The 15,892-nt window shown below is 40.0% G+C and overlaps 1 protein-coding gene across 1 annotated transcript in view; it reads right to left on the bottom strand.

Moving 5' to 3' along the window:
* GTF2F2 (general transcription factor IIF, polypeptide 2, 30kDa) overlaps nt 1–12,528 on the bottom strand; it is a 49,756-nt gene extending 37,228 nt beyond the window's left edge. The window contains exons 1-2 of the mRNA XM_010020306.1: nt 12,456–12,528; nt 9,460–9,541 (exon numbers count right to left, since the gene is read on the bottom strand). Coding sequence (XP_010018608.1) covers nt 9,460–9,541; nt 12,456–12,528 — 155 coding nt within the window. The remainder of the gene's footprint in view (nt 1–9,459; nt 9,542–12,455) is intronic.
* Between the last annotated feature and the right edge of the window lie 3,364 nt (nt 12,529–15,892).

Genomic DNA, 15,892 nt, shown 5'->3' on the forward strand with positions numbered 1-15,892 from the left:
TGGGCGCCCCTTCCTTGAGCCCGGGTTGCTCCAAGCCCCTTCCAACCTGGCCTTGAACACTGCCAGGGATGGGGCAGCCACAGCTTCTCTGGGCAACCTGTGCCAGTGTCTCAGCACCCTCATCGTAAAATATTTTGACCTTAAGTCCACTCTAGACCTACCCTTTTTCAGTTTAAAATCATTGCTCCTCGACCTGTCACCACAGGCCTTGGGTAAAAAGTCTTTCTCTTTCTTAAAGGCCCCTTTTATACATTGAAAGGCCGCAACAAGGTCTCCCCAGAGTCTTCTCTTCTCCAGGATGAACAAGCCCAACTCTCTCAACCTGTCTTCACAGGAGAGGTGCTCCAGCCCTCTGATCATCTCAGTGGCCCTCTTCTGGACTTGCTCCACCAGGTCCATGTGCTTCTTATGTTGGGGGGCCCAGACCTGAATGCAGTACTGCAGGTGGGGTCTCACCAGAGCAGAGTAGAGGTGGAGAATCACCTCCTTCAACCTGCTGGTCTTGTTTCTTTTGATGCAGCCCAGGATATGACTGGCTTTCTGGCTGCAAGTGCACATTGTCAGGTCATGTCCAATTTTTCAGCTACCAATACCATCAAGCCCTTCTCAATAGGGCTGCTATTGACCAATTCATCACCTAGTCTGGTACTGGGAATTGCCCTGACCCAGGTGCAGGATCTTGCATGCTATCATATGTATGTGCATGCTACAGAAGACAACCACATTACACAAGAACAAACTCAAACAAAATTGTAAACTGAAGTAACACTGACCCTAAACCTTAACGATTACAGGTAGTTGTCAGAAAACTGCTCAGTTCCAGCTTTCTGCATGGGCAACAGGGAAGGAAGAAACTGAGTGGCAGCAAGTCCACAGCACTCATGCTTTCCTGTCAGAGTACATCACAGCATTCAAGCTTAGCTTAGAAAAATCTTCTCATTCCAATCTCAAGTATGGATAAAGCACATCAGCCCTATGACAGTTTCACATGGCCACTGTACTATTCAACAAATGTATTTATGGCCAGATCTGGAACACACTTTCTACATGTGCAGATGCATTTGTGTTAGGTCTCACTGATGGTACTGACTTAGTGTACAGTGCAAAATTTTCACTGAAGCACCACAGATACCGAAATGACAATGATTAAATGCCAGCCAAACCCAAGCTGCAAAGGAGGCAGTAGCCTAGCAGAAATATCATAATAGATCATAACCAGAAACCCCAGGAATTGGATGATTATTGTCTATGAAGTTCACTTAAGAAATGTATTTCATTAAAAAGCAACTTGCAAATTTCAAACTCACTGTAGACACAGAAGGAAGGAATATTGCCATGATTAGCACTGACATTTAAGTCACATTTTGTTGACAAAATACCACTTCAAAGAGACACCATCTCATTCTCTCAAAGCCATGTTGGCCTTGTGATGGTAGCTGAATTAAAATAGCAGCATGTATTTTCTGAAGGCCATAAGCAGATGTGTCTGTATTTAAAAGCAGGCATGGAAAATACAAAGAACTTGAAAACCATAATTTTTAGAGTATTGTTAAATTTGTGCATACACATGAATGTACATAAGAAATATTTTAGGCAGTACTCCTCTATACTCATTTCTGCTTCTTTCAAGCTGTGGAAAGTAACATTCGGCAGAAAAGCTTTTGTGAAAAATACTACTGAAAACTATTTGCATTTGATTTGAAATGTAAATAAAACCTTAGGATTTTACACTTCCTTCACTGTATTTGCAACTTCAGTATAATTTGTTGGTCTCTGATATGTGCAGTCTCATTTTCTCTTTCCACATAAATCAAGGTGAAAGAAAGTGAGTTAAAGTATTCTAGATGACTTAAACACAAGGATTCTACATTATATCTTTCTCTTCAAAAAACAGAATAAAGTAACTTACTGTTCTTTTTCATTTTATTGTGTTCTTTTGAATTCAACTCCCAAGCCATTTAAAAAACGTCCCAGACTCAAGCTCTGGCAGGTAGCTGCACAACATCCTCTCTCTGAAAAACATTCAGGATTGCATCTGAATACTAACTGATGGTTGCAATGCTTCAGTATGTTCTATGAACATCTGATATGTTTAGAGAATGTCACCATCAGACCTTGCAGTTCTAATCTTTGATTTTGCACAAGGATCACTTTTACTAGTCAATGATATCATACAATTTTTGGAGCTCCTTGGCAGCAGGGTAACTGTTGGACGATACTAGTCTACTGATCTCTCACAAACTGCAGATACCATCAGTAGTATGCGAACAAAGTTGCTTAAAAATAGAAGATGTGCTGTGGTGCTGATATTCTACATATTGTGTAAATTTGAGCTCGTCAGCCTGGTAGTTGCCAAAGCAGTTTTGCAGAACTCGGAACACCGGCAGTACTACAGCATCTGGCATGGTGGCTAGGAATAGATCCATGAGCTTCGGTGAGCTCTGCTCTGCAACACAGAAAATGGAAGATTTACATCCAAACTCTGACACCAATGTAGAAAGGGCCTTTTTTATACCAGCTACCTATCCCACCTTCCTTGACAGGGTCAGGTATGGTGGTAAATTAAAAGAACAGAGGGTTAGTATGTCTAGTAACGCAAGGTAAGTCCTAATATTTGAAACTTCACTCTCAGAGATTTTCACCTATTATAGTGTGACTTTCATGCTATAGATGGGAAAAGAAGATGGAAAGTGAGTAATTGGTCCTGCCCTGGGAACAGAAAGGATATCCCTAAGCACTAAACAAGCCCCTCATTGAAATCTGGAAAGCACCTTAGCAGCAGAGCCATCTTTGTAATTATTGTAGCCCTGGTAACAGTAAGGTAAAAAGACAACCAGCACTGTACAACACCAAAGACAATTCTTTTTGAAACCAAAGGTTTCAAGAGAAGGGATAATGTGCCACTGACATTAGGTTTACTGGAAATACAAATACACAGAACTTCTGGTGCTGATTACTCGTACCAAATGAGGATTTTTCCAGCCTGAAGAAACTGGCTACGACTGAAGCCTGAATGTATTCCAGGGCAACTATTTTTAGCCTCGCCCCTTTCAGCAGATAAGAAGGAAATGGATGCTTTTTGGCTCATTACCACAAAGGCAAACTAGATACATTCTTAAATGCAACGCCTCTGATGGCAGGGGAAAAGGAGCAGTGTAAACATCAGAAGAAGAATACTGCTTCATAAACTCTGTGTTAATGAAACAGAACTACAACTACTGATTTCTGTCCTGGACAACCAGTTCTAGGTGGCCCTGCTTGAGGAGGGGGTTGGACCAGATGACCTCCAGAGGCCCCTTCCCATCTCAACCACTCTGCAATTCTGTGCCCGTCACCTGGAAATGATGATATTTAAAAGACAGAAGGATATTTAGAAGACAGAAAGAAGTCAAATTTCATGCCATGCTGTAAAACAATGCCATTTTAAGGTAAAATAAAAGGAGAGTGGTAAGTCAGCCAGCAAGGAAGCCCACTTTTTTACACCCTCTGTCTCCAGGCCTTTGCAAAAGGAAGGAATCTGAGGGCAAATTATCAGATCAATGGTCTCTCCCACAATTTAAGAGAGTATCAGTTTCCATAACTATTATGATTCATATGTTAGAAAGCATATTGCTAAAAATAAGAATGTATCACGCCTCTTTCCCCTCCCCAAAGTGGCTCATGTACACCTGGCTACTGGAAGCTGAAAACAACAGGAAGGTAAAAAGCATATGGTGACCTTCTGCATGTAGCTGCAGGTTTAAGAGAAACATGATAAAATATCCACTGTACTACGAACAGTAGGTTATTCCTTATTTATTAGCATTATTATAATGGCTGGAAGCAGGCACCAAAATTAGGACCTTTTCATATCACTGAACAAGAAAGCATGGTATTATAAAAGACCTATGAAAATCCAGTCTCAGAACAGCACTTGTAAGAACACTAAAAGATGACAGACAAAATGGAAAGGACAAGAGACAGAGAAAGGAGCCTAGGGTCACAAAGTCGGTTTGGTCGCAAATCAACAAAAGCAACTCTCCCAACCTCTGAAACGAGAAATAGCCACTCTTCTGTGCCGCTGAACTCATCTCACTTTAATCTTATTTTTCTTTCTTGCTCTTCTCCATTACCCTCTTCAAATAATGTGAAAAATGGACCAAAAATGGACAAAAAAACTTAAGTACTAGTGTGCCTGCTATTTGGCAGACCTATTCTTCACAAGTAGAATGAGATTTTCTTGATTTATAAAAAATGGTGGGTGTCCAGGAACATAAGGGAAATATAAAATACAACTCCCAACAATACAGCTTAACCCTTATGAACATAATTATTAGACAATTTTCTACAAATTGCACATTATACTCCAGGAAAAATTGGGATTGGAAATATATTAGTACAAGGAAAATAATGTATTTTTTTGTACTTAAGGATGAGTTACTTATAAAAGGTTCTAGGGGATGTCTTTTTGTATTATGCTGAATCTTACTTCAAGAGAAAGAAACTGGTCTTCGATACTTGACAAATCAAGGCTGCATTGACTGACAGGCAGATGCAATCTCAGCGTTGTGTAAAAAATGGCCTCCAAAGTCAAACAAACTGAATAGCACTTGAGCAGTGTGTCAGCTTCTGCAGCAAATGCACAAATATATGCATACATTATTTTGAAACGGAATTCATAGCCAGAGAAGCATACCTATAAGAATATATGTGAAGTGGTATGTTGGTCAAATTGTTCATTTTCCTTTGCTAGTAGGGGGTATTTGGTGAAAAAAAAACCCTGCATGATGCTCATTTCCAGCAATATACTGAGCTGCCAGTCAATACTCTCACTGTATTTTAGGTAAGACGAGCAACTCATCTGGCCCAATTAAATTTCACTTGCTTGGCCTAGACTAACAATGTCAGGACTTCTAGTGGCCTCTATAACATGGTTGTAAAAAACTGTGAGTTCTCAAACATGGAATTTCATTAATAGCTCTAGAACATTTTGCAACCCACTTCTCCTAAAAGCCTATCATGCATGTTTCTTCCAGTAGCTTTTCCTAAAGTCTTTCATCACATTCTCTGTAGAAAACTCTTAAAGGAAAAAAAACAAACAGAAAATATACAAAATTCTTGCAGCCTTGTTACAAGCTTCCATATTGGCAACTATCATTGTCACTTAACTGTACTTCAAGATGTATTTTTAAGTTACTTAAGAACATTTTGGGAATTACCAGCCTCACTGCAGCGTGAAATGTCAGCTCTTCGAGGCTTTCTGAAATCCTGGGACTCCTTTTTGTTTTAATTTGGTGTACAGCTTGGGAGAGTTCAGTAATTCAGATTATGTAGAGTTGAATCGGAGTCTCCAAATACCCATTTTGAAAGGCCACCAGCATTTCACCAGCACATTTGAGAACGAAACAAGAGCTCTGCTTTTATCCCAGTTTTTGTCTGCCATCCACTATCAAACACAGCATCAGCAACTGCTCGATCTGCACTTTGCATGTGCCTTCAAAACCCCCCAAAGAACTGCAAGCCTGGTGCCTGACTACCCCATTGCAAAGGAAGTGAGCAGTCCTAGAGACCTTGTTGTACCTACTCCACTTGACAATGTCAGTTTAAATTGGAGCTTTGCAGAAGTCACTCCCAGAGATTTCTTTTTTTTCCTTCTCAGCTTTTCCCCAAAACAAAATGTAGTTTCAGTGTCCACGATATTGATGTGTCCAAACTATTTTTGAAAATAAAATTCCTTCTGTGAGAAAATGAAGAAACAGAAGTAAACAGAAATGGGAAAGGGGGACTGAGAAAGAATTGGGGAAGAAGAGGGTTGGCTATGGTCAGAGAGATGAACAGAACAGACATGAGGACCAGCACAAGGATGGAAACAGGTAATTTGGCAGAGAGAAACTCAGATGGGGTGCATACCAGGCCCCCATTTTCCTTCTTCTGTGCATAGCAAAAGCCCCTTGGGAGTATCAAAATCTTATTCTCATCTTCTCTGAAGTCACCTGGAGCCAGAGACAATCCTGAATGCCTGGGGGACTCCTCTCTCCCTTCTCAGTGCAGACAAGCGTCTTGGTAGACCTCTCTCTTTGGGAAGTCATTAACCCCAAGGTGGTTAAACACTGGCATCATGGAATGAAGGTAATGGACACAAAAGTCTCTTGAGTCTCAGAAAAACAAAATTAATTGACAGATAATGCCTCCTCATGGTGAAAAGCTGATGAAAGTAAGATGAAGAAAATAGTCTGGTTCAGGTGGGACTGGCTGTGGTGTCCATGGAGCCTGCCTAGGGCAGGCTGGCAGAAGGGAAAGGCTGTCCCCCTAAGGTGACATGGATGGTGAGGGCACAAGACTGGTGCAAATACAGTATGCACTGTACAACGAGCCATGCATGTAACCCCATCTGTGATACACACCCTCTGCTACAACAGTTCACATGCCACCATCTTCCTTCATCTGCCAGGCTTGATGGGTCTATGGGGAAAGCAGCAACCAGAAACAGCAGTGTAGGAGCAGTATTTCCTGTGACCACCATATAGTAAAACAGTCTGCAGCTGGGAGCAGTCTGCCTATTTTTTTTCACCACACGATCCAAGTATTTTTAAGTGGGACCATGAGATCCACTCCTACAAGACACAAATTAGGACAGGTGCTTGGAAACCACGCATTATTTTCCAGCTAGCTGCAACAGCATCACCAGCAGCAACGGCGAATGTATAACTATTCATTAAGGTGCTACAAAGAACAAATGCATTGTTAATAAAAAAATTCTAGGAAATTCAATAGCATGGAGCTTTAGCAGTGCAGGATAGCAGGTGTTTCATAGTATTTATTCCCCTCACATGACTTGAAGTTCAGGAAAATGGAAGATAAATAAACCCACAACAAAACTTCCAAAATGGAAAATACCAAGTGAAGGTCACACCACTTTTGTTTTACCTTTCTGACTAATTACCCGTAGGCACACATTTATGCCTTGTATTCAAAGTGTTCTACATCAGCCATCTATGCCCTCCTGTAATCAAATAAAAAGCTGCTCCCTGGGAGAAACCCCTCCCGTCTGCTACATTTGATAACGCTTTCACCCATATGCGTCACCACATCCTGTACTTTCATTACCCACCCTTAAACCCACACGTCACACATATCTCCCACCTAACGGCTGGCAGCCCCATCACAAGACCATCACTTTGTCCTCTCACTGAAACTCTACAGAGCAGCATGGAAAGCAAATGCCACACCACGCACCCATTAGCTGATTTCCTTGGCCCAGACGCAAATGGTAAAACAGACAGGATCCATATCTGCATTTAATACCAGGGAGGTATATAATCCCTTTTGGTCACTGCCCGCTCTCAGAAGACAAATGATTACAGTTATTGGACTGTGCAGCTTAACTTCATTTTCTAGATCTTCGAAGTTTGAAGCAACTGCATTTATCTGTTGATTTTATTTCCTACCCAACTCAACTTACTACTGTAGCACTTAAAGCCTACACAACAGACTAGCTGTTTAATCAATATTACCAATTCCACCTTTGAAGAGTCTCTCTCATGTAAAGCACAACAGTAAATAGAAAAGTGAATAAAAATGGTTTAATATGACACAGTTCTATAATTTACATGGTTTATCTTCAGTGCTGTCACTTTTTTTTTTAAAGCACAAATACAGACTGTGGCATGTTGAGGGTGGGAGAGAGTAAAGGGAATGAAAAGAAGAGTTAGATCCTACCACTCAAATACCAGAGATGGTATTTGGACATAAACCAGTTTCTTCTGAGGCTGTGACTGCTGGATCTGCTAAATCTCATGCCGATTCCCACCAGAGAAGATTAAAAAAAACCCAACTTTTTGGAAGAAGGCAAAAAAATCTTTAACAATATGGAATGTTAGAAACTAGTCATACACAGCCTGACAATTTTCCTACAGTAAAGAAAAAACAACAGTAGCATCAGTTTTCAGCTGCCACTGCTTCCAAACACAAAAGCTGCTTTCATGTCTGTATCTTTGTTGCTCCTGCAGGAGTTGAACATGACAAAATCAAAGACCAGAAGGGGCTGCATGCATGTGTGTGTGACAGAAAGAATGCTGAAAAAAATCAAAGTTTGGGTAGCATGTCATTAAAGCTATCAGTTTTGTTTTGGTCTCCTGCTGTGGCCTTACCAGGAGAAGTTTATCTGATCAACTAATAGAAAACTACAAAAGGCAAACAAGCACTTGGATCAGGCAACCTGTGATTAAAACAATTATGAAGCAAATACATCCCACAGACTATATTTGTATATATTTAAAATTGACAGATTGAAACGAGCCTTTTCCTAGTAATATCACATTTGCTTCATACTCCATTTCACACTGATGACAAAAATCATTATAGCAGTCACAGAGCTCAGTCTGAAATGAAGTAGTTCACTGTACCTGAGCAAACTTACGGTACTGATTTGCCAACAGCTAGAACATAAAGTCTCTGAATTGAATAGATGAAAAAAGGAAACACTGGAGGAGTTTAGATGACAGAGGAGGTTAATAAAACCTAAGATACTGTAAAAGTAGTATATGATCCACAAAAAACAGATTAGAAACTGGGGAAAACATCACTTTGCCTTTTCTGCATTTCTTTTGACGATTCTACTCATAAACTAGTCAAGGACAATTCTCTTCCTGAAATACCGTGCCTTATATTTCTCTATTTACAACAAACTCACAATATAAAAGGGTGATTTAATGAAAACCCACATGCTTAAAATATTTATATATGTATTTAATACAATGCACAATTAAATTCCAAATCTGATACATTACTAGAGAACATCATCAAGTTCATTATCCATATGATATATGAATCACACAGTAAATTCTGGATGTATCAGATTAAATTTTCAAAAGTCACTAAGTGATTCTGTTAAATGTATGTCTTGTGATTTCCATCCCACTTCTGACATATTCAGCCATTACCTTTTCTAGCAAGCATGCCAGTTTAGGTCTAGCATTTCTCCCCAAATTCTTTCCTATTTTGGGCATTTTAAATATATTTCCAGAGGTGCTTTTCGTCTAGTATAGCACAATATTAAGTAGAATTAGATTTGGATAATCCACACAGAAACCCATACTACTCAAGAAGCATGTCCTGACCAGACCAATGCAAACCTTTAAGTCCTCAGGAAATTCAGCTTCAATCATGTTTGAATATAGCTATACATTCACACGTTCAGGTATTAAGAGGCACAATGTGTGCTCTCCTAAGAGCTTTGCACATGATGGAACGCAGAACACTATATCACCCCACCAGATAATACCAGAGGGAGGTGTAAGCCCCATTTCAGCTTCCATACGCTCCCTACCACAAATTCACCCCAAAAGCAAGAATGATTCTGACCTTGTATAAATCCTATGTAAGACCACGGTAATACTTAAGTCATCCATCGCTAGTAAGGCAATAATAAAAGCATCCAAGTCAGATATCACATATCCATTTGTCATACAGCACTCCTACCTTTTGAGTTTCATATAATTTTCACTAGCTGCAGGTCTGCATTCAGCACGTTGCACCACTATTCCTTCCAAAGCAAGTTTATCTAGAATGAAAAAAACAAAGCAAAACTGGACATTAAAATAAGATTCACCAACACAGTCAACATTTGGATTATTTTTCACTAATTAAGAATTTAGTAAACATAATGTAATCATAAATTCTCAAATCTCAAATTAAGTTCTAAAATCTCTGCTATTTACACACTGAGGCAATATGCTTGCACAGCTGGTATCCTGTAGACTTCCTTATTTTGCCATCAGATGTTTTACATATTAAGAATGAATCACAAAGACCAAATCTGAAATAGAGATGTGTAGTCCTCCTTTCTTCAGACTGATGCACTCAGATTATCTAGCAACTGTTTTCGGGAAATGTGTATTGAATACAGTCAGAGACCATGAAAAAAATAAGCTACAAAAAAGACCCAACCATCGAAGTATCAAAACTAGTGGAAGAGAAAATGAGAGCTAATTTTATTCCTATCATCAGAAAAAGAGTAACTTATTTTCACCTTATCACAATAAAAAAAACCCAAACTGTTCACTAAAGGAGCGCAATGCAACAGAGTAATAATACTGCATATGCTAACACTTGGGGAAAAGAAATAAAAGCTTGCAGTAATAATCTAGGCAATCAGATACTGAGTTTTAGTTAATACTTCCCTCTGTACATTCACTGTAACACAGTCACTCTATAATTCAATGTGAACACCTAAAGCAAAGACGACTAATAGAGTGATACAACAGTACCAGCCTACTCTGCAAAGGTGGAAAACCCTAAAAATTAGAAGTAACTTGATGTAGAAAGGAAGAGAGGAGTGATGGTGGCCAAATACCTGCTTTTCTACTATGATGTTCTAGAGCATAATATGTGTGTGTGGCAATTTATCCATCGCTTTTGGGCATAGCCAGTGTAATATATGTTAAACCAACACCTTTAGAACAGCCCTGCACACCAAGAAAGGATGAGCTTTAATGGCTTGATTAGCTCTCACTATTTAAAATGTCCTTCCAACAGAGTCTCATCTTGTTATTAGTGTAAGGTACTACACTGTCACTTGCCACCTTCAGCTGGCAATGTCACAGAAGCTAACAGAAATGCTTAGAAGTATTGAATCAAAGTAACACAAGGCACACTGGGACACTGCTGATTTTAACATTGACTGAAATATTATTACACCTGGAAATCAAAGTCTGCTCTCCCTGAATAATGCACAGAGTGATTACTTCGAGACCATGTATTTTAAAATGATTTAATCTAAAATTTCTGGGTTTGATTTAAACTAAATCCTTGAAAAGAGTAAGAAAGCCATACTTTTCCAGGTAGTTTTGGATGAAATGTTTTGCTGATTCCTAAGGTTTATGGTCAGGAAAAACAACTGGGCAAATTTGCCTGACCTCCTGCGTATTACAGATAAATAAATTTTATCCTCTTTTTTCTGTACAGAACCTACTAACTTATTTGTGGCTGAAAGTGGTACTAATATTGCTTAATTTCTAATACGAATTTGCATTCAGCTTATAGCAGTTGATTCTTCTTATGGCTTTCTATACTATGCTAAAGAGCCTTCTAGTACCTGGTGTTATCTCCCTTTGAAAGTACTTAGACACTGTAATCAAGTCACTTCTCAATCGTCTTTTCAATAAATGAAGTAATTCAAGTCCTGCATTATCTCACCACAAAGCATTTACACTACATTTAAATCAGTTTTGGGTCTCCTTGTACAACCTTGCAATGATGGTTTCAGAATATAGAGACCAGAAGATAGATATAATGCTATTGTACTGGCCTTACCATGACCAGAGATAAAATATCATAAATTACCATATACAGAGGTAAAATAACAGATACAGGAGCTGGCATTTTTCTTACTTCACTTCAGCCATCTCAAGGTTACTCAGCAAAATATCTGAATTCAGCTGAGAGAGGGAGAAATGGAGACTGTCAGAGGAAAAAGTAGTCTCATCTCTTAAGATTCAAAGATCTGCCCTGTGCTGGTGGGGTTTTTATGGTTTGGGGGATTTTTTTGTGGGGCGTCTGTCTATGTCCCATGACTGTGCGTCATGTTTACATGGCTAAAACTGGGTTAAGACCAATCTGTCTCTAAAAATCAAGCTCTGGGTGTTGACAGAGCTGACTGGCTATTTTACTGCTAACACAACTATTTTAGGTCTTCTCTAAGCCTCACATTTTATTCATGGGCACTGCATTCCCTGTTCCTAGGTGTATAATTACCTTTTGCTTGGTTAAAATGCATTGTCTTTAAACAAATTCTGTGAATTAAGGATCCCAGTCACACCATGACAGTCCTGTCGTTTTTACTGTCTGCCTAGCATTATGACACTAAAGGACACTGTCCTTTTGCTAATCCTGGAGGAAGCCCTTCAAACTGCAGCCCAAGCGGCCTCCTCATAATTAGTTTCTGATAAGCGTCAGCCAGTTTTTAATCTTGTTCTGTGTTTGCTATTTTTCTTTTTGGACATAAATCAGAATGTCACAAGGTTTTAAATTATGTGCTATACTACAAAACACTAAACAGGCTGCAAACATGCTGTTACTTTAAACTCATGATCTCCAAAATAAACAAAATTCAGTTTGTTTGACCAAAAAAACTTCATACAAAGCCATGTTTGCTAGCATTCATTATATTTTGATCTGTTCTACCTCTTGAACTCCATGACAATTTTCCTACTAGTTTCTGTAGTACAGGTTCAAGGCTAACTAGCCTCTAATCATCTCAGCCACCCAGCCCAGCTGTCTGAACACCAACTTGCTGCTGTGAATCTCTCTGCACCTTGCTTAATTTTCAAGTTATTCTTAAGTTTTAAGAATCAAGATCAGTGAACCAGATAGCTCCCTCACACCAACTATTTAGGAAATGAACCTGCCAATTAAATATGCTTACCCTTAGCAATATCTCATCTTTGATGTCTTGGCTAATACCCTCTTTTAATTACCACTGATCCAGATTTGGCTTTTAATGTTCCAGTCGCTTGACAGTACAAGGCTGTCCAGAATCTCCAAGAACATCTTGCAACTAAGCTAGTCTGCTGTCAAAGCTCATCCACTCTCCAAAAGCCAAGGTTTATGTCCCACTTTCCCTGGACTCTCTTGGGGATTTTAACACATCCAGAGAGCATACCAGAATAAATCTGCAACGATGCATGCAAACCTCTAGATGCATGACTGTAGATTGGGAGCATGGGTATTACTCCCTTTGCAGACTAATTAGCTCTCACACACCAAACTCAAATTCAAAGACTTGGGTCTGTCTTCACTTGTTGCAGGACCAGAGCTGCAGTGAAAAGACATCTGAAGTGCTACATGTCTGCCTTGATGTTTCCATAGTCACATCAGCCTAGGAGCAGAAGGATGAATAAGGCACGGAAGTGGCAATTCCCTGTTAAAAAGGCCTACTCAAAACAGATCATACAAGATAAATGAATAGGTCTGAAAGACTAACAATGACCATTAGAAGGGAAAAAAGACATCTTCCCAAGTGTCTTATGCTCTCAGTTGCCTTATGTGAGGTGGCAGGTACAAGTACACTCTAAGTGCAGCTCTGGATGGGCTGTGGTCTACATAACCCTCAGCTTCATCATTAGCTGCCAAATGCATGCTTACGCCAACCTCCCTGCCTGAATGCCCCCGTGCCAATTTATTAAGGAATTTCAAATGTTGACTCTTTTGTGAGATGATAGGGAGATGTGTTGGGGAGATGCCAATTCCAGCTTCAAATCCTACTGACAATCATCATCAAACGAACAGAATCTGGTTAAAAGGCTTAAGGCAATCTTAATAAAGAAGCACTGGGGAAATCTACTAGAATTGTGAGAAGACAGTCTAAAAGGGGTTGTGTTGTTTTGGGTTGTTTTTTTTTTGTTTGATAGGGTGTTGAGGGGTTTAGAGAAAGAGAGAGAGTGAAATGGACTGGATTGGAGATTTTAATGAGGTAAGTTTTCTAGTCTGACTGTGCCCACCTCCAACTTCTAGCCACCAGGTCTTGTTAGACCATTGACTGCAAAGTTGAAGAGCCTGCTACGAAAGCATTTCTTCCCATTCAAGCACTTATGTACTCTCCACCTTTATCGAGCCTAATAAAAACAGCATTTTCCTAAATTTTCCATGAGGCCTACTTTTCAGCTTCTTAATTGTTCTTATTGGCCTGAGAAAGTTCGGTTCATTAACGTCTCTCCTGAGACATTGTCTCTCACAGCCAGAATTGACAGCATGTAAGACAGCAGCTGGAGTTTGCCAGCTCCTGCTCTTTGTGAGCAGTGCCAGTAAAGGAGGAGATGAAGACCTGCCTGAGGACACACAATTCCCAGGCAGCAGGAAAAACTGGAAGAAAGTACAGTAAGGACAGGCTATGGGCATGTGTGCCTCCAGCTCCTCAGTAGGTGGAAGTTGGGCTGTTGCTTCCCAGCATGCAAGTCAGAAGGCCCAGTAGTTCCCGATGCCCACTTATACTGCTGTGCACCTTCCCTGGCTATTGCATGTAATGGCTGGACAAGGAGCAGACCTTTCCTATGCTAGACTTCAGCTCTGATCTTCCAGACCAGAGTCATTTTATGGCATCTCTCGTCCATTCAAAGGGCAGCCTCAAAGCTGGTGCCCTTCTCAGACATTCCTTCCCTTGTAGCTAAGCAGCTGGAGAACCAGATCACCTGGTCTTCACTTGGAACTCCCTGATTTAGGCATCTAAAGATATACGGTACACGTGTTTTACTGACCACTGCTCAGAACAACGACTTCATGTTCAGTTGTAGGACAGAGCCTCTGCCCTAACCATCCTGCAAACACATGTACTGCAAGCCCCATCTACAGTGTATTTCTGCATATATAAACCTTATATTTGGTCACATTAAAATGTGATCCTAACCAACTATCTAGAGCCTTGGGTGACATGGTCTAGTGTGAGGCATCCCTGCCCATGGCAGAGGGATTGGAACTAGATGATCTTGAGGTCCTTTTCAACCCTAACCATTCTATGATTCTATGAAATGTTTGTTTATCAGCATTGTATCTCCTCCTGATTACATCCTCAGCCTGTATCATCTCCAAACTTCATCAGGAATTATCTCCTTGATCACTGACTAAAAATAAATAGGACCAAGAACCAAATCGCAGCAACATTTTAGTGATAGTTCTTTGCTTAACATTTGCCAGTTTGAAGCCTGCAGATAATTTCTGTACAGTTAGATGAATGGCAAACCAATACAGTATGTATTCTAATTCAAAATGACAAATGAGACGTACTGAAAGATTTAATAGAAAAAAGCATCACCTGCTCTGCCGAACAAACTGTAATCAAAAAAAAGCAGAAAAAATCTGGCACACTCATTCTCCCTCCACCCACATTCATTAGTATTATATTACTCTCCCTTAATTTTTTATCTGATTGACTTCCAAGTCTTATGTTTTATTGGTTTTTGTACAGTCCCTTTTAGTTTTTAAATACATGGGCTACCCAATTCACCTCTCAAATACTGGCAGATCATTTGCTTTTTCAGTGTAGAACTGCCGTGCTCAAAAATGGTTAAAAATCTCAACGGCAACTGTTGATAAGAGTTTCTTAGAAAGCTCTTTTAAATCTGTTGAATGCAAATTGTTCAGACTTGCTGATTTGAAAATCTTCAATTTTAATTAGTGTGTAGAGCTTGTCTTCAATAGCTGTTAATCAACATCCTGAAGTTATTACTAGCAGAATGCCTATGCTACCAACACTGTGAGACAGTAACTATTGAATGGCTTAATTGTCCAACAACCTGGCCAATTTTCTGTGTTATGACTAGCAAATTACATCAGTAACCCCAACAGATTTCATTAGCACAGCTTCCTAATACACTTCAAAAATTCTCCACCTCTTACAGCTGAGATTTCTCCTCATACCCTTTCGTATTGTAATAAAAAGTAGCTGTTTTCCCTAACCCAGGTCATGTCCACTGAAAGGACTCTAAGTGAAGCTGATGCTATTTGGACATGTGAGTAAGCTGAAACATTGGTAAAGCACCAACTTCCCTGTGGTGTGCTCCAGTCCTGAATCCTCAACTCCATGGCGTACTCAAGCTTCCAGACCAGGAGGTTCAGGAGGAAGATGAAAGTTGAGGAGAAGCGAGGTTACTTTACAAAAGGAAACATGTAGGACAGAATGAGGGGCAGATGTCTAGCCCCCTCCGTATTGGATTTGTTCTCCTGTGTAGCTGATAGACACCAGCACTGCATTTTCACTGTCTTCAGCACAGCCTGCCTGACCAAGAAGAATCATAGAATCACAGGATGGTTTGGGTTGGAAGGGACCTTTAAAGTTCATCTAGTTCCAACCCCTTGCCATGGGCAGGAACACCTTCTACAGGACCAGGTTGCTCAAAAACCCATCGAGCCTGGCTTTGAA

Source organism: Nestor notabilis, unplaced genomic scaffold, assembly GCF_000696875.1.
Source record: "Nestor notabilis isolate BGI_N333 unplaced genomic scaffold, ASM69687v1 scaffold1078, whole genome shotgun sequence".
NCBI classification, from domain to species: domain Eukaryota; kingdom Metazoa; phylum Chordata; class Aves; order Psittaciformes; family Psittacidae; genus Nestor; species Nestor notabilis.